The sequence below is a fragment of the Grus americana genome, chromosome 12 (assembly GCF_028858705.1).
Source record: "Grus americana isolate bGruAme1 chromosome 12, bGruAme1.mat, whole genome shotgun sequence".
In the NCBI taxonomy this organism is placed as follows: domain Eukaryota; kingdom Metazoa; phylum Chordata; class Aves; order Gruiformes; family Gruidae; genus Grus; species Grus americana.
The window spans coordinates 3,091,562-3,116,287 of NC_072863.1; the positions used below are offsets into that span (position 1 = coordinate 3,091,562).

The 24,726-nt window shown below is 39.9% G+C and overlaps 1 protein-coding gene across 12 annotated transcripts in view; it reads left to right on the forward strand.

The window, feature by feature from the left end:
- Nucleotides 1-2,163: 2,163 nt before the first annotated feature.
- ZNF711 (zinc finger protein 711) overlaps nucleotides 2,164-24,726 on the forward strand; it is a 29,537-nt gene continuing 6,974 nt past the window's right edge. For 3 of the 12 annotated variants that reach the window (XM_054839366.1, XM_054839368.1, XM_054839367.1), the window contains exons 1-8: nucleotides 2,164-2,367; nucleotides 9,442-9,546; nucleotides 11,123-11,653; nucleotides 18,454-18,612; nucleotides 21,385-21,531; nucleotides 22,134-22,271; nucleotides 23,680-23,727; nucleotides 24,308-24,451. In XM_054839366.1, coding sequence (XP_054695341.1) covers nucleotides 9,468-9,546; nucleotides 11,123-11,653; nucleotides 18,454-18,612; nucleotides 21,385-21,531; nucleotides 22,134-22,271; nucleotides 23,680-23,727; nucleotides 24,308-24,451 — 1,246 coding nt within the window. In that variant the 5' untranslated portion in view covers nucleotides 2,164-2,367; nucleotides 9,442-9,467. The other 9 variants (XM_054839358.1, XM_054839359.1, XM_054839360.1 and 6 more) reach the window with 9 other exon arrangements.

The window sequence follows — 24,726 nt, forward strand, 5'->3', positions numbered from 1 at the left end:
AAACTGGGAGGAAACTGCTTGAAATACTCTGGTGTTGCTTCTAACAATAATAATATTAAGGAATACCTTTTTGAATATGCTATCTGCCACGCATTATGCTTTGGTTGTTTGCCCCTTCTCTGGAGAGCAGAGACAGTCTGTAAATCTTTGAAATCTTTGTGTTCTGAACTGAAGGGTAAGGAGCAGATTCTGGTCGTCTGCTAGGTGTCATGGTTATGATGTGCTCTGTCCCTGTCAAGTATAAACAGTTTAAATTGATACCTAGAGTGGCGTTTTGGCTTTTGAGGATTCTTTGTCATTCACTGCTGTGCTTTTTGATATCTGGATTCCTGTGATCTTGGTGTCTTGGTGGTTTGGGTTTGGTTTTGTTCTGTGCTTCTGACCAATGCTTTGGATTGATTTTCCTTGTAATCGCTGCCTTGCTCAGCAAATTTGCATGTTGGGTCTGATGCTGAATGTTGTGTCCCACTGTTGGCAATAGCCTTGTTGTTGCTTGTTGTTATTTTATGCTCATTTTGCTTTTGAGATTTCCCTTGATATTACTCGAGAAGACAGAATCTAGCACAGATGGAATTTTGTTGAAGAAAGGAATAATTAATCTCTCTGTAGTTCTGATTTCCTGATTGTATCACCTTGTGAGATTCTCTCACCCATTTCCCCAAGCATTCAGTGTTGTGATTACCTTTTTCAGGTATCTTTCCTCTCATTCCTTAATTGTATTGATCAGTTTGAAATTATTTTCTCATTAGAATGTCTATCTTTTGCTAGAGCTGGAAGAACAGACTAGAATGTTCTTAGTACTATATTTACTTTGGACAGCTTTACCCCACTATTCTATTGCTTACCCCTTAAAAGAAAAAAAAAGGGAAGGAGGGGTCAAATGTAGGAGAGGTCTCCAATTTCTACACTAAGGCCGTTAAAGTCCAGGAGTAAGAATCTTTTAAGAATTTCAGAGGAAAAACCTTGTAGCTCTGTATTTAACTGCAGTTTATAATTGTGTAGTGCAAAATGAGATTTACTTACATGTTTTTGGTACCTAAACATGGGTGCTTTATGCCATTTTCAATGCTCTGTGGCATTCCATCTGATGTTCTGCTGCTGTTTCAGAAGAGGGCAAATCTTGTGTAGGTTGTTCCATCTGCCATACCCGTTTTGGACATCCTGTTAGACATTCAGGCAACTGAATCCCACTATCCATCAGACCTTATGGGCTTCTCTAGCCCAAGTTTTTGCTTATTTACACTTGTAAGTGTATGGCATTTGTAGGTGTTGAACAATTTTACTGCTGTGGTTACTGAGGTATACTCATTCCGTAGAAGAGTTTCTTAAATTTTTTTCTTCTTTTTTGCTAGACCTACCACTCTTTTATTAAGAGAACAACTTGGGTGGAGATGTGGGTATTCACACAGACATACCCAAATGAATTTTAAAAACCTTGAGGAAAATACTGTGATTTCTGCCAGTAGTTTCTTCCACTTTCTTTTAAGCGTATTCTTGAGATCAGTAATATTGGCAAGAGTCTATTTCAGATACCAGCCCCCATGTCTTTAATGTCATAGTGCTGTGCAGTAACGAAGCAGTCACACCTGCCTAGTCCAGGTGTCTTCACCTTTCTTATGGAACTAAAGGTGGAGGGGAGGACAGTGACGCCGTACCAGGTCATCTGGCGTTTCCAGTCCCCTCTCTTGAAACCTCTCACGCTCACACGTGCTTTTGCATTCTCTCCGCGCTGTCTGTACAGACGTACCGATACCTGCAGTTCAATACCGACGCCAGACGTCGGGCTGGACCTGTCCGTGTTTCAGCAGGGAGTTTCCAGGCTGTGTCACCGTACGCCGGGGCAGAACACGTGTACGTAACACAGCAGGCTGCTCGCTCCTTGGCGCCTGCAACGACCGGCACCGGGACCAAGGGCGGCGGGACCCGGGAACGAATCCATCCATCCCTCCCGCAGGCACCGAGGGGGCGGGTTTGGGATCCGCCGGCTGCCCCCCCCCCCCATCCCGGTTCCCCCCCCCATCCCGGCTCTCTCCCCCACCCCCGCGCACAGGCGCGCTCGGCGGCGCGGGCAGAGTGAGGGCAGCGGCCTCAGCGCGGCGGGTGCGCCTGCTCGGCGCGCGGGGCGCGCAGTGACGTGCGGCGGCCGCGGCGAGGCCGGCGGCTGAGCGGGCGGCGGGGGGAGGGGAGCAGGCCGCGCGCGCTCGCGCCCCGCCGCCCGGCCCAGCCCGTGATTGGTGCAGGCCCGGCCCCGGCGGACCCGAATGCCAGGCCGCGGCGGCGGCGGCGGCGTGGAGTCCTGCGGCCCCAACCCTCCCCCCCCCGGGCCCCAGCCTGCGGCGCGGCCGCCCGGCGCGGGGACCCGCACAGGTGAGCCGAGGCGGCGGAGCCGGGCCGGCGAGGGGAGGGGGGGATGGGGACAATGGAGGCGGCTAGGCCTCACCGCAGGCCGCGCCCGAGGCCTGACAGCGCCGCCGCGCCCGCCGCGGGGCCCGGCCGCGGCCGCCCCTCAGCGGGCTGGCGAGCCTCGGCCGCCGCCGGTTGCTGCCGCGCCGGGCGGGCGCGGGCGGGCGGCGGCGGCGGCCCCTGCGGCTGAGGGGCCTTTTCGGGCGGCCAGAAAATGGCGGAAAACAAGATGTCGGCTGGCGGGGCGGGGAAGGCTGCGGCTCCGCGGGCCGTCGCGCCGCTGGGACAGGGGTTATCCCCGCCCCGCGGCTGCCGCCGGACACCCGTCTGCGGTGGCGCGGCCGCTCCTGCCCGCGGGAGGTGTGGGGGGTAGCGGCCGGGGGGCAGGAGCCTGGCGGCGGCCCGGGACACACAGACGGGGCCGCAGCGCCGGGGGGAGGCGCGGGGAGCGGCGGCCCCGTCCCTGGGCGCCCCTGCTGCGGGCGGCGGCCCCCGCCCGCGCCGCCGCCCAGCGCCCTCCGCGGGCTCCTTTGTCTCCGCGCTCACACTCCTCCCTCTGCCGCCTCCTCCTTCCCCCCCCCGGCGCGGCGGGACCGCTGGCCGCTTCTCCGCGGCGCGCGTCCGTCCGCCCACCCTCGGGGATGGCGCGTCCGGCTCCCGGCCGCTTTTACGGTAGAATCAAGCGGCCGACGGGTGCGGGCGGTGGAGGCTCCGCGCCGAGCTGCCCGGCCGCCACTGCGGGCTCGCCCGCTCCGCCACCGCCGCGCTCCCGCCGCCCGGCGGCGCGCCGGCTCAGCGAGCACGCGCGGGAGGGCTGCGCTGCGCTGCCGCGCTCCTCCGCAGCCGCGCAGCCCCGCCGGCGTCCCCCGTCTCGAGTGGCGGCGGCATCGCGAGTGTGGCAGCCGGAGCGGCGGGCAGCCCCGGCCGTGCCGTGCCCCGATGTGGCTGTCGCCCTTCTCTGCCCGTGCTCTGTGTTACGGGAAGTTGTGTTACTGCTGTGGCTGTAACGCGTAGGTGTAAATTCATCTATTTCATTAACTTATTTAAGAGCCTTAAGCGCGTTTCAGGCAGTAAGACAAAATCTCAGTCGCTGCTTTTGTCTTTGTCATTTTACATGGATTTAGAGTGTGGGTTTTCATGGGTGCTTTATAGGTGAATACAATAAAAGGACTTTACAATGGATATGTCAGTTTTTCATACCCAGTCTTTTTTTCTGCGAGGGGCTTGTGTTAACCTGCATGTTATTTTATGAATCGGGTTCTTCTGCTTGAGATTTCTGCATATGCAGGATGTTTCTCACTGCATTTCTATTGGTTGCTGCATTAAAATTTTGGGGGGGGGTGGAGGGACAACCAGAACCCTTCAGGGGAGGATAATTCTCATGTATTCTTCTTGAAATTGAATGTTGAGATAATTAGAAAACATCTGGTTTGGATTTTTCAACCACATATAAGTTAGTTTATTGTGTTGCATTGCTGTATGTCTGAAAGCAAAATGTCCTATGCAGTTTACGAATATCTGAAAAGCCTGATAAAGTATGATGTTGTGTTTTACTTTATTATATGTAAACAAGACTTAAATATTATTTAGAAGAAATTCACTGTTTTAAAGGCATGCTTAAGGACTTCCTGTGCAAATATGCTTTATATGAATATGTATCACCTGAACATACTGGGAATAATTGTATGTATAAACTGGGGAGTTGCTTAGCGTTTGCAGGACCACACTGTTTAGGATATGACAGAATGCATTAAATACATACTCTTTATTTATGTAGATTTATTAAGTTATAATTGGTATTTCATAGAAATATTTTTTTATGTTATAAAAATTCTAAATATGGCAACAATGCCTGGAACTGGCATATTGATTGGGAGCTTCATTGCACCTCTGGGTACAAGAACGACATGCTTTCTTTCCTGGGAAGGGTACAAGTGCTGAGGCATTCATTTTTTTCCCTCCTCCTTAAAATACTTTGTTAAAGATCTCTCAATGGAGGGTCTTTTCTGAAAGCTTTCTCAAAGAAAATTAAAATATTAATAGTTATTTTATGATCTTACGGGAAGTGTAAGCTAAGAATAAATCAATGTGTATACTAAGAGCAATGTTTATAAGGACCTGGGCCTTTACCAGTTTTTCATTTGAGTGTTGCTATTACAAGTACATGTTCTTAGGTATTCCCAAACTGCCAACTGTTATCCTTGATTTTTTTAAAAAAAAAAGTTTACAGTAGTAATTTACAGTAGTGTTCCTGCATGTAGACAGGGAGGTCATATATCCCTTTCTTCACTCTAAAATTCACTGCCTGGTCTGAGCTGAGCCCTGTCTAAGGAAGAGCTTTGGCATAAAGAACTGAAATAGGTTAAAATCATCCTTCTCCTGAAGCTAGTTAGGGAGAGAACTATATTTTTCAAAAAAGCAAAACAATATCAGATACATACATATTTTAAAAATTTATCCCTGAGACACTGCTCTGGGAGTCTCAGTTTAGGTTTCATGAAATTCTGCATTTTGGGATCTGATGATAATGTACTCCTTTCTGGTACAGGATAGCTTGCTATAACTAAAAAACCAAAATAAATTAAAATATTAACAGAATGTTGTAAAGTGATATTATTTTATTAGCTGATGCTAATAAAGCATTTTCACAGTATTTTCTTATACATACACAGAGGAGAAAGGGAATTGAGAGGAAAAACTTGAGATCTTAATAGATAGAGGCAAGAGAGGTATGGATAAGTTCAGCATTATAACTGTATGTAGACTTGTGCCTTTCTGCCTTATTTCTCTGTCCTTTTTTAAAATGTATGATTGAACCACCTCTACAATTGTATGGGTATATAATACGATGTAGTACAGAAGGAACCACAGTTAATCACTGTACTACATTTTTTGCTGTTTCAAATGATAGGATTCGCATACATATTATTGTATGAAAGTAAATAATCTGCACTGCTGAAATCTATGAGCAAAAATATCCAGTTGCAGCAGAATTGGGGGCTTACCTGTTGTTAATTGTTCCAGCATTAGGAGTAAAGGGCTTTCCTGCTGTCACTGCATTCCTTTAAGACCCAAAAGTAGGTATAAAAAAAAAAAAAAAATCTTTGATTGCAGAGTTTATGCAACTCTGCCCTTTGCATTGAGTGTTTAGAAGAGTATACCTAAGTAATGGTTGGATACCAGCTGCATCAACCAAGGTACAACTTCAGCATGTTTATTGCTAGTGTGTCATCATCCATCTCTGGTTTTAGTGGAAGTTTAAGGTACTCGTACTACCTTAAATTTCATAATTTTTATGCTCCTGTTGGCTACTGGGAAAATACTCCTTTTAGTGATAATTTGCTTTCCTTGCAGAAATTTTAATTTGAATTAAAATTATAGTTGTACTTTGTATTCAATTTTCTGTGTAGCACAATATGCAATATATCTGGGCATCTAATTACATAATCTGAAAATAAATTATATTGCTTGTTGAGAAGGAAGAAAAACCTAGCATATTCTTCCTGTAATCTCAGATTGATATAATTTAAGATAATTTTTCATATCCATTTACATTAAAAAAAGAAGGATTATCTGAGTGTAAAGGCCGTGGTCAGGAAATTGTAGAGTATTACATTAGTTCTGAAATTGCTCTATTAAATTAAGCAATTTATGGTCTAGAGCTGTATCTTTTGTAATAGCAAGTATTCGTTAGCTACCGTAAGAGTTTCAGATGACTGTGACAATAATTTAGGGGTGATAGAGCATTGCATTAAGGTTCTGAAGCTGCTTTGTATTTCTTACAATGGTAAAAGAATTTGATTTTGGAGCTAAAACTTAAAACTACATTGAAATTTGATTGTATGAGTGGAGTTGAGTTAGTTAAATCTTTGATTGCTGTCCTCATTGATAACACTTGACTTGTGTTTTTACAATACTAGCTGGTCTGTGGAATTAACTCACTCTGTTATGGCACCATCAAGAAGTTACATTGGGGAATTCTTGTAGCTCTACAAGAAGAATGTTAAGGCATTGTTGCCCCCAAGAATTAGTATTGTAGGTTTTAAAGACAATTTGAGAGAAGTAGGTTTGAGCAGAAAATACAGGGAGAAGTGTTGAAAGTATGATAGTGGCACTAGGTGATGCAAGTTCTTTGGTTCTTTTGTATTCTCAGTTAAGTTGAAACCTCCTTGGGGTGGATCAGTGACTTTTTCTTGAAATTGCCATCATCGTGGACTGCTGGCTGTTTCCTTCACTTCAGGATTTCATGAGTATAAAAGAAGGAATAATCTTCTTCCTTGACAATGAGGATGCAGTAAGCATGGATTGCGTTTTCCACATTTTTCTTCATTCTCTTTAAGATTATTTTTTTACTCTGTTTTGTATTTTTTCATATTAAAAAACCGTATCCACCTGGCACATGTGTCTTAAACCTGCACAGCGTAGGCATTCTGCATCACCCGCTGAAGCGATGATAAAAAAGGAGCCCAAGCAACGCAGCACCAAATTGACTTTTCACATCATCTCGCCTTGGTGGCTTTCTGCCTGGCTTGAATGACATCTGGCACAACATTTCCATGGGCAGACCAAGCCTGGTTAGAGACCGCCTGATCCGGTGGGTCAGCCCAGGGCAGCATGGCCCTTGGCACTGAGTGCCAGCACCTCGATGGCGACTTGGTTTGGTACCAAGGATCCAGTGCTGTCAGTTCTGGTGAGCCACAAGGGTTGCAGTACCATAGTAACCGGCATTAATATGCTTCCATCTGTTGCTTTTAGGGTCTTTTACCATGGAGTCTAGTGTCTGTTGCTGATAGAGCTTCATGCTTTAAGAGAAATTCATGTCATGTCTACTCCAAAGTTGAGGTTGCTTCTGGATTAGTGTGGTAGTGTGAGTTGCATTAGGTCCTGGCTCTTTCTGGGTCCCTTGATTCTGGCTTAGAGGTATCTCAGAGGTTTCAGGTGCTTAAGCCATTTATTCTTACAGCTGGCTTATTTTATTCTTCTTCTTGCTTGTCTATGTTAGCTCTTACTGCTGTTGTGGTAGATTTCATTGCAAACTCTTCATTTCCTGTGTGATACTGTCACTTATTTCCAATTGTTGGATGTGAGAGGGCAGGAAAGTACAAGATTTTAGTCTTGTGCCACAGATTTTTTTAAGCTAGAGATTTTTCACCTGTGAAAGCCTTGCTCTCTCTGTACTCCTGTAGCTGTTTCACTTCATGATAGAGTCACTTCATCTGCGGTGAGAACTTGTGTGAAGGTGTTTTGAGTTGCAGCAAATTGCAAAATAATTCAAAATCTCCAAACTGAATTGGTTTGTAAGACCCAGAGTCTTCAGTCCTCTTTAAAGGGTAGCTTTAAAGTCTTTCTGAAAACTTCTTTTTAAATTTCGTGAGAAACATCTGGAAAGTGTTTCTCTGTCAGACCCTCATACAAGTTAAAATCAGTATGTGAGACTTGCACTTAGTCTAAAAATGTTTTTGCTGTTACCTATAAAGTGCTTGAGAAATGTGTTCACCTGTTTCGGTAGCAATGCAAATAATACGGTGGAATGCTAATTTATCCTTCTCTGGTATTTGATGGAAACACTCTGTCAAAGAAATGTTACGTGCTTTCTCTTTCTCTGAAAGCAAGTTTGTGTAGTTGTACCTTAAGAAAGAGATTCAGCAATCTCAAGACAGATGTGATACCAGAAATGGAGATCCTGGTAAAATTGAATTTAGCGAGAAGCTCGATTCTTGGATGTAATTGGAATTGCACTTTAGTGAATGCGAGAATCTCAGAAGTAAAACTCAGAGTAATACTGGCACGACTGTGCGGTGAATTTTGAGGAACTGCTGGGATTTTAAAAGATTGAGGGAGGAAAATAGGCAAGTCTGACAAAAGAGAGATGGGGAAACAGAAGCCCCTAAGCATTAAGGGGAATTAGAAGAGCCAAAGCAACAAAGCAGCTGTCAAAAACAAAAGGAAAAAAAAAAATCAAGCTGAAGATGTAAAGGTGAAGGATAGCAGTGGGGAGTTTACAAAGTGTTGGCGGGTCTGTTCTATCAGAAGCTTTAAAAGATCGCTTTTGTCTTAGAGGGATATTGCAGAGAGCTGCCTAGGACCAGCTTTTCCCTGGCAGTAGGAGTGAGGCAGCACAGAAGGGACCGTGTTGGAAGATAAGATTTCTGGAATAACCTGACAGTTTTGAAATAAAACGTCAGCCAATATGGGTAATACAGCCCTAGCAGTGGAATGGTGAATAGCGGTGTCAGCACAGAAGTCTGTTGAGCACTGTCGTTTCCTCAGTATCGTGGCAATGGAGACATTGAAATAAGTTGGCCTTTCTTATGCTTAGCTGTTGCTGTTATAATGGGTAGCTCTGCACTGTGCATGCAAATCTAACGGAGGGCTGATTACATTTTCTACCAGACCTTTTGTCAGACTTGTTAAATGATACAGAGGGGTTCACGCACAACCACTGTTTTGTTACTATGGCCTGGTGCTACTGCTGGTATTGCAGGTGAGATCTCTGCTGTCAGTCGGTGAGTTGTTACCCTGTGGAGATAGTCTCATAAACCTGCAAAAATATTTTAGTGTTCACTTTGCAGCGGGGAAATTGAAGGTGTAGGCATTTCTTGTGCTTACAGCTTCTGGAAGTAACGTTGAAGTCTGTACCTCTGCATGCTGAAGGTATCTAGAAAGCACTTTCCAGTTAAATTCTACAGAATATAAACAGAACTGTTCTAGGCCAGGCAGTAACCAAAGACTTCCGTGAAAAAACCCTTTTAAGTCCTGACCAGGAATTACTGACTTGTTTGGTTTCGCTCGCATGTGTAATTCTTTTGATGACACTTAGGACCACTTATGGATGGAAACATTTTCAGGATTTTAGGTCAAAAAAGTATAAACCCAAAAGACTAAAGCCAAGTTCATTGTATGAAGTGCTGCATGCTTTTCTCTTGAAGTTTGGGATAAATACTTTCCTGTGTTTGTCAGTGTGACACATTAATCCAGTAAAGCTAATCAACACAATAACACTGTTCAACATAAATTCTGATTTTGCTTTTATTGCAGTTATTTGTGAATGAACTTAGCTGAATATGGATCCAGGTGGTGGAAGTCTTGGACTGCAAACACAAGAATCCAAAATGCCTCACACTATGATTATGCAGGATTTTGGTAAACATTTTAACTATTAAAAACAATGAATGAAATTGAGACTGTTTTTCAGGTTTTTGTTGTATGATTATAAATGATATCAAGATGTTGCATTGACTAATATAATAATGCTATTTGCATGACTTTTTGAGAAAATTCAAAATTTAATGGGATGTTTGATGTGTCTTTGTATACTTTAGTTGCTGATCTTGAAATAGTCACTTATTCCAAAATATCAAAGTTAAGTTTGTGTCCCAAAGTAAGATAAATACGAGACAGAAGATGTTGTCTGGAGTTTAACAGTTTTGTGGTACATGTGCTTCTTACATGTGCTTCTGCTTGTAATCACATTGACTGGTTGTTCCATCTCCATCATACAGGAGATGTAAATAACACCCAGTACAGGATGTAAACAACAGCCCAACTTTTGTGTGCTTACCTTGGTTACTGCCTCCAGTTCTCCTTTAGGGTATTTCAGTGAATGTGGTGGGAAATAATGTCTTTGTCTGTGTGACAACAGATAACTTACTATGTAGACAACAATTTACAGATGTAGCTAAATCTGCATGTTCACATGTGTTTAGAAGTCTTCTGCCAAGAACATCAGTCCTGGGACTTTACTGATGTAAGGAAACTTGTTTCTAAATTGTGGGGTTTTTTTGAATGAATACTGTTTCTTTTGGTGGCAGTACTAAATAACCTCAGCAATTTTGAAGGTTTAGAGAACAGACAGCAAGAAATCTCTACTCTTTTCTTTGCGGGTCTCCATTTCTGCATTGTGACAGGAGATGACCTTCTCAAGTGTTGGGAAGGATCATGTCTCTGTTCTAACATGAATTAATATCCCTCAGAGTGTACCAAAATAATTGCATTTAAAATACAATGCTGAATAATTTTAATATATTTTTCATTCTGATAAGAACCATTTCCTTGAGTGTTTTATTCATTAAAGCTAAAACTGAATTTATGTGTGCATTAAAATAATTCACTGTGCATTCTTTTTTATGTATAGAAAAGCAGTCTGCAAATACAACTGGCCAGTCAAGTCTGTGAATGAAAAACAGGCTTCTGCTTCTAGCCATTCCTTGCAACGTGGCAAGTTGTTGGAAACTGTACTATAAATACTGCATCCAATTGAGTATTTATTTTTTATCAAGGCTCATGCAGTCTAAAGCATGAGAGTCCTTTTATTGTAACAGCAGTTAATGTCTTGTACCACACTTCCAGTGTCATGCAAGAATTCTGTGAAGGTTCATATTGCTACTGTAATCAAATGTTTTCTAACTGGAATTTAAAAACAGATGAAATTGCAAACTGGCCTGTAGTTTTTAACATATCAGCATGGTAAAACCTAAATTTGGGGCAAACTCCACATTATATTGTAAAGAAGTGACATGGTTTGTTTTTCATAATTTAAAGAATACAGGCTGCTTTGGATAGTCTTTATCGGGTGAAATGCAAAATGTGGATTGTTGAAAAGTAACAGATTTGTACATCCATGTTTAACTTATCTATACAGTTACTCCATTCCTTAGATAAAGGGATTGCTAATGCAATAATTTTAACATTTTTCTCCTCATTGATAATTGTTTCATAGTGGCTGGAATGGCTGGCACTGCTCATATTGATGGAGACCACATTGTTGTATCAGTCCCCGAAGCTGTCCTAGTTTCTGATGTTGTTACCGATGATGGAATAACTCTTGATCATGGCTTAGCAGCTGAAGTTGTCCAAGGACCTGACATCATCACTGAAACTGATGTTGTAACAGAAGGTGTAATTGTTCCTGATTCTGTTTTGGAAGCTGATGTTGCTATTGAAGAAGCTTTAGATACCAGTGATCATGTTTTGACTTCTGATCTAATAACTGAAACCGTTAGAGTTCCCGATCAGGTTTTTGTGGCTGACCTTGTGACAGGTCCTGATGGACATTTGGAGCATGTGGTGCAAGACTCTGTGTCAGGAGCCAACTCGCCTACAATGGTTTCAGAAGAAGTTCTTGTAACGAACTCAGATTCTGAAGCAGTCATTCAAGCAGCTGGTACTGTTCCTGGCTCCACGATGACTATAAAAACAGAAGACGATGATGATGGCAAGAGTACATCTGAAGACTACTTAATGATATCTTGTAAGTTAAACAAAGGTAGATATGGACAGGAGATTATCTGAAGTAGAAGTGGTCTGGTGGGGAGAAGTTATAGCTGGACTCTTGCTGCATTCTGTACTGGAACTCTCAAATAATAGTCTGTTGCCCAGTTAATCCGTGGTGTCCAGATTTGGGTTTTCTTGATGAAAAATCCATTATCACTGATAGAGCAAGAAAGAGAAGGACATTCATGCTGTTGGGTTAATGAGTGTGTATGTTTGTGTTTCCGAAATGAGATAATCCTGAAAATTAAGAAAAACACATTAAAATTAAATATTCCATATATTTTTAGTATAGCACTTTTTTCTAAAATAGGTGTATTACCATACTATGTAGATTCGTGTAAAAATAACAAGTTGGATTTAATCAGTAGAATCCAACAAAGAAATAGGTTTTTGAGATAGCTGACTCATAAGGTTGTCTCTTAAGTGTCCACAAAATATTTTTTTGTTTAGCTGTACTAAAAATTACAGTAGGCATGTTATTGTATGTTGTGCTGTTCTGGACTGAACTTGCCATTAAGGGGATGTGTGCATTAATTGATTGGCTCTCTAATACTGGAAAGTGGCTGTCCATTTCAGTTTCCACACAGCATTCAACTCTGAGGAAACTATGGTTCTATGCTACTTGTTGAGTGAGAGCTACTGAAACGACCTCAGGTATATTATGATTCTTGAGTGGTTCAATTATACTCAAGATACCAGTTTTTATTACACAAATTTGACAAAATGTATGATAGTTCATTTCAGATTTTTGACTTCTCCAAGTTAGTTACTGAAATGTGAGTAGGTCAAAACAGATTTTATTTAGTCAGAAGCAATATGTTAAAAAAAAGTCAATGCCAAGTGTGTCCAAGTGTCAATCTGTTCACAGCAAGCTGCATTTATTAACAATTTCAAGACAGAGGACATGGCTGATGAGTGATAATGATTTCAATATTTCATAGCATTTATGTCCCTTATGCAAAATACATTTTTTGTATTTATTTTTTGTTCAGTATAGGATGGACACCAGTTATTTTTTTTTGTCATTACTGTAATGCCATATGTCACTAATAGAAGTGAAAAGGGTTTTTTTGGAAAAAGAACCAAAAAAACCTCAGTTTAACAGGAAATTAGACCTACAACAGAAACATTCCTGTGTGTTTGTAAATAAAGGAACACCATTTTTACAGTCAGTTGTTTCATTGAAAAAATTCCTCCTTTCTGACAGAGTACTTACGATGAGTTGTATTCTGTAACTGCGGTATTTCCAACTGCACCTTTGTAATTGTAAGTAAAGTCATCTTTGGAATTCCTTCTAAGATAGATAAGTGTGATTGATAATGATGATCACTGCACTTAGACCAGAGCATCTTAAACTTTCAGTAACAGTTACCTGATGACTCCATCTGTGTCTGATACATGTATAGTTTTGTCAGGTGTTCTCAAGCCTGCCAATGGCTTTTGCGATGTTTTGAAGACAGTTTGAGACCTACTTTTAAGCAAAATAGATTTATATATATGTATAATCATGATATGCTTGATCAATCACAGTTGGAAGCTACATCATTAATCTAGAATTTTAAGTAATCATTTTAGATAAGGCTGTCTCTTACCTCTCCTAAGTTTTGAGACTCTATTATGCTGGGTATGCCAGCTTGACCCAACAGAGTATCTGCTGTTGATTTTTTCCTCAGCAAAAATTAATCGATGTTACGCAGTTTTTCTTTTTTGGGGTTTTTTAGATGTTTCTTAAATTAGCCTTGAATTTGTTACGTGAGGATAATTTGTTGTGTAGGATAGGTAAACGCCTCGGTTTATCAAGCAGTTTAAAACCCTTTATATTTACTTACTTTTTTTAAATTGTCAAATGAAATGTTCAGTAAATGTTGCAGAAAGTTAATTTTATGCTATTTCTTTTGGGGTTTGTACACAGGACTGTTGAACTTTCTTATAATGTAAATCACATCAAAATGACAGTTTTAAAGAATCTCAAAATACTTCTTAGCTGCCTTTTAATGATATTTAGCATCTAAAAAGGAGGGACTTTACATAGAACTACAGATATGCCCTCAGGGAATGCCACCAGCTGTTCTGTGCAACACACTCTGGGAGCTTAATAAAATACTACATTTTAGGGTGTGAAGCTGAGCTGAGTGGAATTTTAACTTATTCTTTTGTTGGGAGTTACAGTTTAAATATACTGAAGGGTGATTTTTTACCATTTTAAGACAGCATTCCCATGTGGATATACTATACACTATTGGTAATTATATTTTTGTGTAAATACTATTTGGAAAATAATGTTTGTCTTGCTAGTTCTGTAAACTAGCTGCATATGGCTTTGTAATTGGAAATTTTCGCTAGAAGATTATCACCACTCTGCTATCTCAGTGCAGACAAATTCAGCTTTTTTAAAATCAGCCTTATAACGCTGAAAAATCTTTGATACATTCACAATGTATGCCACGGGATATGCATGTCCCTTGTTTTAAATCTCCAGAATACCCATTTAAAAGGAACTTGTTAAAAAGGAATACAAACTGAATGCATATGGTGTGATCATGCACCCATCCCTCTCGTACTGAGATGGGAAAATTATGAACAGCATATCCCATTTTGCCAGGGAGGAGTTAGCACACGTGTAGCTTAAAGCGTACCCTTTTTTGTTTTTCAGGTTTGCGATATTCAGACCCACAGCGGATTGCCAGCTCCCGATCCGTGTGTTGGCCCTGCATGCACTATGTTGGTGACCTCATACCCACCAAAGAACAACACTGGAGCTGGCCTTTAGGGGTAAGGTACTGTTCCACCACCACCTCCTTTTTAGTATATTACAGTACAGTGTTACATAATTTGCTAAACATTTTAATATTAATACTCCTATATTGTAACCTATGGGATATAAAATAAGTATATCGGACATTAGAAAAATATGAGAAATTGTAAAACCACGGGACTTATCTTGCCCTCGTGTTATCCCTGTGGGCTCCTATGGTGGGTGTGATATCACCAGCATAGTGCATGCTGAGGCATCACATGAATTGGGAGCTGGCAATCCACGGTGAATCTGGACATCACACACCTGAAAACAGCAAAGTAAGGTAAGTTTAACATTGGAAGCGTGCTGAGTTTTCCTTTAAACCTTGTTTATTCAGGAGGATTCAGCATATATTTATAAAGGTTCTCTGTTGTGTTTTTTCAGTTAATTTTAAGTGACAAGATAATAATATGTAGTGCTTCTGGTGGATGAGTCAGATCGGGAAGACACTTTCATATTCCATTGACATAAAGTAAGCATTCCTGTTCCTGAGAACTATCACTGGGAAAAGTCATCAGATAATTTAGCACTGATGGGTTAGCAGTCTGTGATTGAAGTCATATTACGTAGACAATAGAATATTTTTGTGATCTGTTTTTTAAAAAAGTCCTAATATTGTGGAACTTGACAAAGATTACATGTCCTGCTGTGTTGATTGTTTTCCCTTTAGCTAAATGTGTTTAAAAACCAGATTGAAACCATGAAATTTACTTCATGTAAGACAGCAATTTAAGCAATAGCAATTGGCGATTCAGTGTCTTTTGTTGTTGAGGTATTTGAAACAAAAGGCAATATCTTACAAATGACGGTCTATATCAGTATCATTTTCTCAGTCCAGTTTATATTTCTCAAATTTTGTTAGATTACACTTTTGCTTTTTTAGAGAATTGATTTCGGAGGTCCTGGATACACAGGCTTCCTGATATGTTTCCATTACTTTAGCTTAAATTGTAGAGACTGAAGATCTTTGAAAATACACAGGATGGTTGATGGTGTGGGAGTAACCACTAATTTTAAAAATAATTTAAGTTTGCCCCTCTAAGACAAGGCTCCCTGTTTTTTAAAGGATATTGAAGATTTGGGGGCTTCACTTGAAATGGTAAAACACAGCATGTGAGTATACGTGCTGTATTCATGTATTTTACCTTCTGTTTCTGGCTGAAAATATTTATTCTTACAAAAATTGTAAAATTGAAAAATTCCTCATTTTTTTTCTTTAAGTAATCTTTGTTGTATTGCAGTTGATGTCTTGGTAAGGCAACTATCTAAAATTGTATGGTTTTTTTTCTTCTGTTATTTCATCAGATACATAGTGGTGTACAGTCGTTGTCACCCAATACTAATTAAATAGTTGGAAATCTTTGCCATAAAGAGAACTTCTTATCACATATATGTGATTATTCCTCTGTTTAATAGGAAGTTGCTGCTGTTAAACAACCTTCCAGTACAGAAATATTTATTTTCTATGTTAAACCGATAATGTGTTATGTTTATAAAATTTATGAGTTTAGAAAAAGTTGGCGTTGCTTGAGTTGCAGATTTGAAAATAACTTTACTACCACCTACCAGTTCTAAAATTAGAGTTAACAGCTTACGATTAGTGATTTCTTCCACCCAGCCTTTAAATATTCTTTCTGCGGTTTGGCAGCATGTCTAGTCATACAGCCATATATATATATAATCACTCCTGCTTTGTACTATTAGTTATCTCCAGCCCTTCAAAGACTGATACATGCATTGAAAATGTTAATTATACTAAAATTAAATGTATGTGTATCATTTTGAAGAATATGGATAAGAAACTTTTATAAATGCTAAAAGCCATGCACAAAAGAAAATGGTCTTTAATAAATTCAAACAGTAAATGTATGGAAATAGTTTTTTCCAAGATAAGTATTTTTAGCATCTTCCCTTTTCCTGTTAGTAGAGGGTGCATAATCCTCTCTCCTGATAACTCCATTGTGGCAGCATAAAAACTTCCGATGAGCAGATGCAGTAACTGTCTGTACTGGATATAAAGATGTACTAATAACCTGAGGCTGGTAAACTTAAGTGTCAAAGGAATATGCCAAGTTCTCTGTTGTGGCTTTCTCAGCCGTGGTGTTCATGCTCTTGCTGTTCTCACTGTCCTGCAAGGTAATGTGAACACCATGCAGTACATGTCAGATTTTAACAGATTAAGGTGTTGATGTTGCTGACATTTATTTTAATAGAGATTTAGAATGTTTTTAATTAAAAAACAAAACCCCTTTTCCTGAGGAAATTTTAATTTTTTTCTACTGATCCAAGTTTGATATTTTTCGGCAATGCAATTAATCTCTTATTTACAAAAAGAAACAGGTAAACCATAGCATTTTTGTAATGTTTTCCATTTAATTTTCATCAAAACACATAATTTTCAGAGCTTCTAAAATTAAATCAAATACTTTTTGTACTTACCTACGTTATATCTAGGTCCGTCCTCAATAACTTCTGTACTCTCCTGTTGCAGACTCATGTCTGTGAAATAGAAATAAGGTTCCTCAATGTGGGGGTGAAAACCAGTGTTAGTTGGATAGGTGTTTCCCCAGAATTCTGTCAAGGAGCGGGAAGAGCTTAGTTTGGGATTGCTGTGGTGGATTCCCACCCTGCTGCAGGAAAGGCATCTGCTTCTTCTCCAGCAGGTTCTGAACCACCTCGCGTGACTGCCTGGAGTATTAAGAAAAGCTTAAACTAACTTCGGCTCAGCTCGGTATGCCAGGCAGAATTTAAAAGCAGGTCTTAAGAGTAACCATCACTGAGGGCAGGGAACTTAGAGGGGGATTGGGAACCACTGCAGCCATCCCGAGGTAAGCCTGACTTTCCTCAGTCATCAGAGCCCTCAGTGTCCACGTTCTTTATTTTTAGTCATGAAACACTATTATCACTTGAATATTAATTTTAATGATTTTTTTTAACCTAGTGTGCACATATTTTAATGTTACGTATGCAGTAAATCGCAACTGCCCTGAAATGTATTAAATTCAGATTTTGTTTACATTTTGTGGAATTCTTCTCTATTTAAGGGACTTCAGTGGGTGTTAAGCATTGCACAGGTTTGTGTTGGCCATCTGCACAGGAGCTAATTTTATCCACTGAGAGAGAGAAGTGTGTTGGCAATACGTATGTCAGAAGGATGCTTAGTTCAGTGGCCTCCGTATTGGCAATTTGGGGTATATATATAGATATCTGTGTGAATACCCTTTTTACCAAAATAGTGTTACTTCTACACTTTTAATAGTTTGAATATAAATTTTGTTGTATAAGTAAAATGAGCATTTTGAATATATAGACCAAATAATCAGAGTGACTAAGTTGCATACATAAAGAATGAGAAGTCAATTTCACATAGTAGTATTTGGATTTATTTTCACTGCATCTTTTAATCAGCTGCATATTATACAATAATCTTCATTCATTTATATGTTTTCAAGTGATAAAGTGGATAAAATCATAACTTCTTTTAGGGTGAAGATGTAGTCAAGTTTTGGATGCACACTTCGCTCCGAGTCATCACTTGTCATAAGAGTTTCAGCTACTAAAGTGTAGCCACAAGTATCTTGGAGTAGTGAAACTTTTGGGGACTCTTAGACTATAACAGGCAATTCTGGGTTAATCTTTAACATTTTTGATAGATGTTTAATTTTACTTACGGGTGCGTTTTTGCTTTCTAAGTGTAATAGTTTCAGACATAACCAATTACCATATTCTCTTTGATGACAAGCTCGCTCTTGTGTTCTTCATTCTGTAATTCTTGCTGTGTTTCCTGAGTTGCAATAAAATGCGTACTGCACTTCTGGAATCTCTTTTAAATATCTTGAGATGAACTGTTCTGTAAAGGCCATTTATGAATACAAACCTTTACTATGCATGGGGATAATAGTGGAGAAAATCATGCTACTGATTACTTTGACTTTTAAAAAATGTGTTTGAACCTCATTATTATTCTCTTATCTTTACAGTGGATGATGTTGGAGAAAAACTGGACCATATAGGAAGCACTCCCTTAAAAATCAGTACCGAGGTGGCAAATGATGATGTTGCTAAAGATGACGGTTTTGGTTCAGAAGTTATCAAAGTGTACATATTTAAAGCTGAAGCTGAAGATGATGTTGAAATAGGTACCTTTTAAATTCTGTGTATTCTTCCAGTAGTTTGAAGTATTTCAGGGTCTTTTTGTTTGTTCTTAATTTCATGTTTTTAATCCACTGACTGGAATGTTTTATAGAATGTGACATTTGTGGAGGCTGCCCATGTGTGGTAAATACGGGGTGTGTATTAGTTTGTTTTTTGATTAGCAATATTTCTTTTCAGGCAACCAAAGCCTGAGCGTAGAAGTGGTTGGGTGTCTGCAGCTGGTTTTCAGCTGCTACTTTTCTCTTGATCTTGCAAGACTGTGTGTCAGCACAGAGAAGCCTCTAGAGTGGATTCCTCTCGCTGAACAGTCTTTGGTGGCCTTGATGCAGAGAGAGAGGAAGATTGCTGGGGCTTTAGGCATGCAGTCAATTTGAAACCTAACCAAGAAACTCAGGATTGCTCTGCAGTTCTCTTTTGCAAAGGATAGATCCAGCACTTCCAAGTGCTTTGCAAGTGGATGAACAGCTAAGCCATGCCCTGTTCTTGTTCTCAGAGCTGAAACCTCTGGCTCTTTCCACTTTACCCTTTGCATTTTGGTATTGAAACTCTGCCTCACTGGAAGGTATCTGGCCAGGAGCCCCAGAGCCATTCACAGGGCACATCAGGCTGACTCTGTTCTTCCTGGAGTGGAGAAAGGTGGTCATCTCCCATAGACTGGTTGGATTGGCCTGGCTGTGCTGTGGCAATCTTGAACTGGGAATTAGATCATCAAAGTCCTCCAATTAGTAACAGTTCTGGTGCTGTTTTTCAAGTAGCATGAACTGCTGCTTCAGGAAATTTTTGGCTCTGTGATGCCTTTTATTTTTCTTCTCTGAGAAGCAAGTAATCTTTCCAGCTCAAATTAATGGCAGAAAAGGATTGTTTCAGGCATGATCAGACTGCTAGTTAAGAGGGTAGTTGTCTTTGGTTTTCTCTGTCTCTCAGAGTAGGTTCAGAATTAGGTAAGACTGTCTTATGAGCTGCTCAGTATCTTTTGCCCCATGATACAGTGTAGATTTTGGAGCCTGTTAATCAAGTCCTTCAGAAGGTTGCCAAAGTAGCTTAACATATTTTTCTCTCCTGTTTGGAATAGGCAGTACCTGATTTGGCTGAAGGTTAGCGAGTGTTTCTGTGAGGCCCTGGGATTTTCAGTATTTGCTCCTTAATTCCTTTCAAGTATGAGAAAGAGGTGGTGAAGACTGTGTGCTTTCTGAGACTATGGGGAAAGGATCTAGAGAAGCAGCTTCTTAACATCCCTTATCTACTGTGACATCTGTTTCATCTGCCAGTTCCTAGGTGAATTGCCAGGCCCTGCTCTTGAAATATGGTTTCTTCCTCTGGGGATAGGTTGTCAGTCTTGAGGGACAGACTGCTCATGCAGCAGCAGGAAGAATCAGAATCTCTTATGGCTGAAAACTAATTTACAGCAGGGATGTTCTCATGAGCTACTCTCAGCTCTTTTGATACAGCCAGGAGGTAGTCCTGGCAAATTACCCTGTTCATTACTGGTGAGTACATCTGCTTGGAAAGAGCTGATTGTGTTGATAATGCATGTTTGCTGCTCAGCATTAAGGAATATGGAAACTGAGATGACGGTCTTCACAAAGAGTATCCAAGGTTCAAGTTTACTCATCAGCAGTAGTCTCTTGGTTTTTTTGTACATGGGAGTGGGGTGGAGGGCTGTTCTTTTGTGTCATCCATTTGCGTTGCAGTCTAGTTACTTGGATAAATGTCCAAGCAAAGCCACTTTTGGCAAAAATTATAAAAATGGGCTTGGGTGGCAAGGATGTTTGGCAAAGTCCCCCATTTACAAATGGAATGATGGATCAATGTATTGGATTTAGACTCAACCGCCTAGCTGAGCATTTTCTATCAGGAGGATTCATAGTAGCGAACAAGGACTCTTAGTGTACCAGGTGTTAGCTTGTTCTGCCATAATGTGCAGCTTCTCTCTCACGGTCAGACTAAGCATCAATATTTATCTGTCACCCCTCACTGACTCAAGCATTGGTATCAAGTTCCAGGCTGGAACTTGTTCTTTTGCCTCTGTTCAAGTAAGTCAGGGGGCCAGAGCTTGTTAGTCACCCGGAGCAGGACTGTGTGGGCAGTTGTTCTCCTTTCCTTTTTTTTAACGGTTACTCTTCAGATTGTGTTGTCTCCAGGGATTCAGTGCAGCACCTTACATCCCGGCTAGGCCATCCCTCTAGGTGATGTTCTTGTTGATGAAGTAATTGGCAGTAACAGTTGCGCTCTCATGGTTTGAGAAGGGTGACCCCAATATAAGTTACTACTCAACCCCATGTAATGAGTCTGGGACATTCACATTAGAATCTTCATAGGAAAAAATACCTAAGAATCAGGATTTGGGGAGGGGAAGAGGGATAAGAATTAGCTCTTCACATCTCAAGAGAGAATTTAAAGGCTGTATTCTGGGCCAGATTAGAATTGCAGTCATTTTTTTGGTGGGCATGGGCAGGTGTATGTTTCCAGTCGCACCCGAGTTCACTGCTAGCATATGTAAAAGACTCTTGATCCTTTGTGGGTAGTGGTTGTTCAGTCTTGAATTTATCAGGAGACACTGAGAGAACTTTTTCCGTATCTGCCCCAAAGTATCAAACCAGCATGATTCTACGACAGACATTGATGCCAAAACATTTACTTGGAGTTTTATGAAATAGCTTTGTTGTAAATAAGAAAAAAATACTTAAATCTGAAATTAATCTTAACAGTGGCTTCTTTTACATTTACTTAATGTGTTTAACTTCTTTTTGTTAAAGGTGGGACAGAAATTGTCACAGAGAGTGACTTTCACAATGGACATTCTGTAGCTGGAGTAATTGAACAAGGAGGTGTTGGTAGAATGCAGCGAGAAAAAATGGTTTACATGGCTGTTAAGGACTCTTCTCAGGAAGATGAAGATATTAGTAAGCATAATAAGAAACATTTTTGTTTCTCATGCTGTTTTATACAACAATATAAACATCATTCTCAAGGACTTTTTTAATTTTTCTGAAGGATTCTTCAGCCTGAAGTAGTAGAAAACTAAGCTCATCTTCCTTAAAAATAAAGAGCAGGCTATAATTATTTTAAAGGGATGTGGATAAATGCACATTGTGCATTCTGTATGCAATCATTTCATTATTTATATTAAATTTAACATGTCCATGGATGAAGTTAATGAGGTTAGTCAAATTTCTCATTTTTCTGTTTTCCTACTGTGAATTGCCTTGTTTAATCAGCTTTCTGGCAAAGTGGCAAATAAATGTCATCGGTTGCAAGTTTATAAGTTTGTATATTTGAATTTATGTTGGTGTTTATTTTGGATTTATATTTATTGATATGTGTTTTCTCTCTTTAAGGAATGTCTGAATAAACAATGATCCCCTAAAGGAAGGGGTGGTTCTAAATGCCAAAGGAAGAAAAGTAATTTATAACGGGTATCAATCAGAATGAGAGCAAATTAAATGAAGGAAAATTTAGGATGAGCAGAATAAAATTAAAGATTTATTCTTCTCCTTTAATCCAGGCTGTGCTGAAATAGCAGATGAAGTTTATATGGAAGTTATTGTAGGTGAAGAAGAAGCTACATCACTTCCAGACACACAGCTTGAAGACTCTGGCGTGAATAAAACTTTTGTCCCTGTTGCTTGGGCTGCTGCTTACGGTAGGAATCTGTATGCTTATTTTTTGAAAATCCCTTCCATTATTTTCTCCCTAATCTAGCTTCCAGAATCTCCGTGCAAATGTGATAATCTCCTACCTTGCCCTAGGGGTTTGGAGACAGCTCCTTCTGATCTTTTAGCAGTGTTAGTTAGTGGAGTTGATTAAATGATGTGGAAAATTATTTTGACATCGTTCATGACCTTTTACACATAAGGTCCTTAGCTTGTTTGCAGTTCAATATGAAGAAAACAGTTCTACTTGTACATTGGTGTTTTTTTCCCAATGCTGGCCTGTCATGCAGTTCCAGATTACAGAAGTTGATTGTCTTGCATATAATGAGTGGATTGCTATATGTTGAGTTTTATGAAGTAGAAGGGAAAGCTGTTAGGAGAATTTTTATACTGTTCTTGATTCCAGCTCAGATGTACTGAATGTGTGGGTTTTAATGGTTGCTTAAGTTGGCTGTTGAAGATCTTACGAAAACAAGAATAGCCTTAAGTATTTTACATTAGCTAGGAGGAAGGGGAAACAACTTTTAAAGGAGCATAGTAGGAATAAATGTGTAAACTTGTTCCTGATTTCAGTTTTAAGCCTGTTAGTCCTTCAGGTTAGAAACAAAAAGAATAAACGTAATTTGTTATCTGCAGTCATGCTTCAAATAGTAGAGGCATCTTATCAGGATATATTGCGAATTCTGAATATTCTTTTATTTCATATTCTTTTCTTGGATTTTGACATGTTAAGTGTATATTAAGAAGGTATCAGGTCATCCATGGTTTATGTTATAATTAAGTAAGCAAGTCAGTTAAAATTCATTGGTGGAATATTTCTGAGCACAGTAGTTGGGCTGGTAAAGTGGTTTAGAACCACAGAGCCTTGGCACATAGCGGTAAACACTTTCAATCCAAAGTGAGGAATATACTCTTAAGGTATTACTTCTACATCTCCCAGAACTTTGTAGTGCCTCATATAGATGAGTGCTGAGCGGCTGATAAGGTACAAGTCGTCTTATCTGCCTAGTTCTACTCCAGAAAGATAAAGTACTTCGATCTGAAGAACAAACTGTGGATTTCAGATAACCTCGTTTCTGGGTTGGTATCTGAGGTTATGTATGAGATTAAAAGTTTGCAGAAACAAGCATATTAATCATGCAAAGCAGGAAGGACAGTCAGCATGGTAAGCATGCAAAGACAGCTTTAGTGGATATTAACTATTCACGAAGATGTGACTTCTATTTCCTGGGGCTCGTAATTACAAAATACTGAACTGCTTGTGAACTGCATGTGTCAGTTTGGATAGAGTTAAGCTGTCACTTATTAGCTAAATTAGTTTTCTCTCATCAGACTTTCAAAGCCATCATCTTTAAAAAGAATTTTAATTTATAATGACTAAAATACCATTTTCTGCAGGAGATGAAAGAAGGCTACCCAGAAGATACGAAGATGGTCAAGCGGCAGGTAAGAACACGTAACTGTGCTTGGTACAGCATTAAAACTAACTTTCTGTCTTTGCAAATATATACATTTATGTGTCAGTTCTCCTAATCAGTGAATGCAAAAACTTATCCGTAAAGTATATATTGAAGGACTCTACAGTCTTTCTCTACTATTTTGAAATGAAAACAATTCTAAATGTGTTGCAGGCCTTCAGAGTGGGTGGGAAGTTGGGAGGATCTGCCAGGTTTTTTAGTATGGTTTTGCAGTCAGAAGAGATAATATAGTTGTTAAGACATAAACCCAAGTTAAATAAAAGGAAACAACCAGCATAACTTATGAGTAATTGATGTCTTGAGAAGTATGAGAAATCAAGGAATATATTTGAAAACTAATAGTTGTTTAAACAATTATATTCTTGACTTTTGCCAGCAAAGCTAGATAGTGTTTTATATCGGCACTCTTCTTTTTTATATATGTTCACTGTAGACGAATTGGCAATATTTTCTAAGAAAAGTAGATATGCTGCTCTGCAATTCCAGTCATCAGTCCCAAAGAAAAAGGTTGTTTAAGGTTTTTTATGGTGTCTAATTTTTGTTTCTAGGAAATAACTTGGATACACGATTAGAAAACAAAAACGGTAATGCAACACAATACCTGCAGATTTGTGATAGCATTAGCACTAATAGAGTGCTAAAACAAAAAACCAAGAAAAGGAGGAGAGGAGAGGCCAGGCAATGGCAAACAGGTAAACACTGTATGGTTATGCGTATTGTCATGGAGTGGCACTTACTCCTGTACTATTCCCCCTTTTTTTTTTTTTTTAAGCTGATGCAGAATTAAAGAACCTAAACAATGATTTGCATATTTCCTGTGTCCTTCCCCCCTCCAATTCTGTGCATAGAAAATGTAATAATTTTTGCTATTCAGAGTCAGTACGCTTAGGGCTGATGAAATTCATTTGAATTTTGCAAGCTATTAAAAAGTAATTGTGGATATATTCACCGCACATATGATATCACT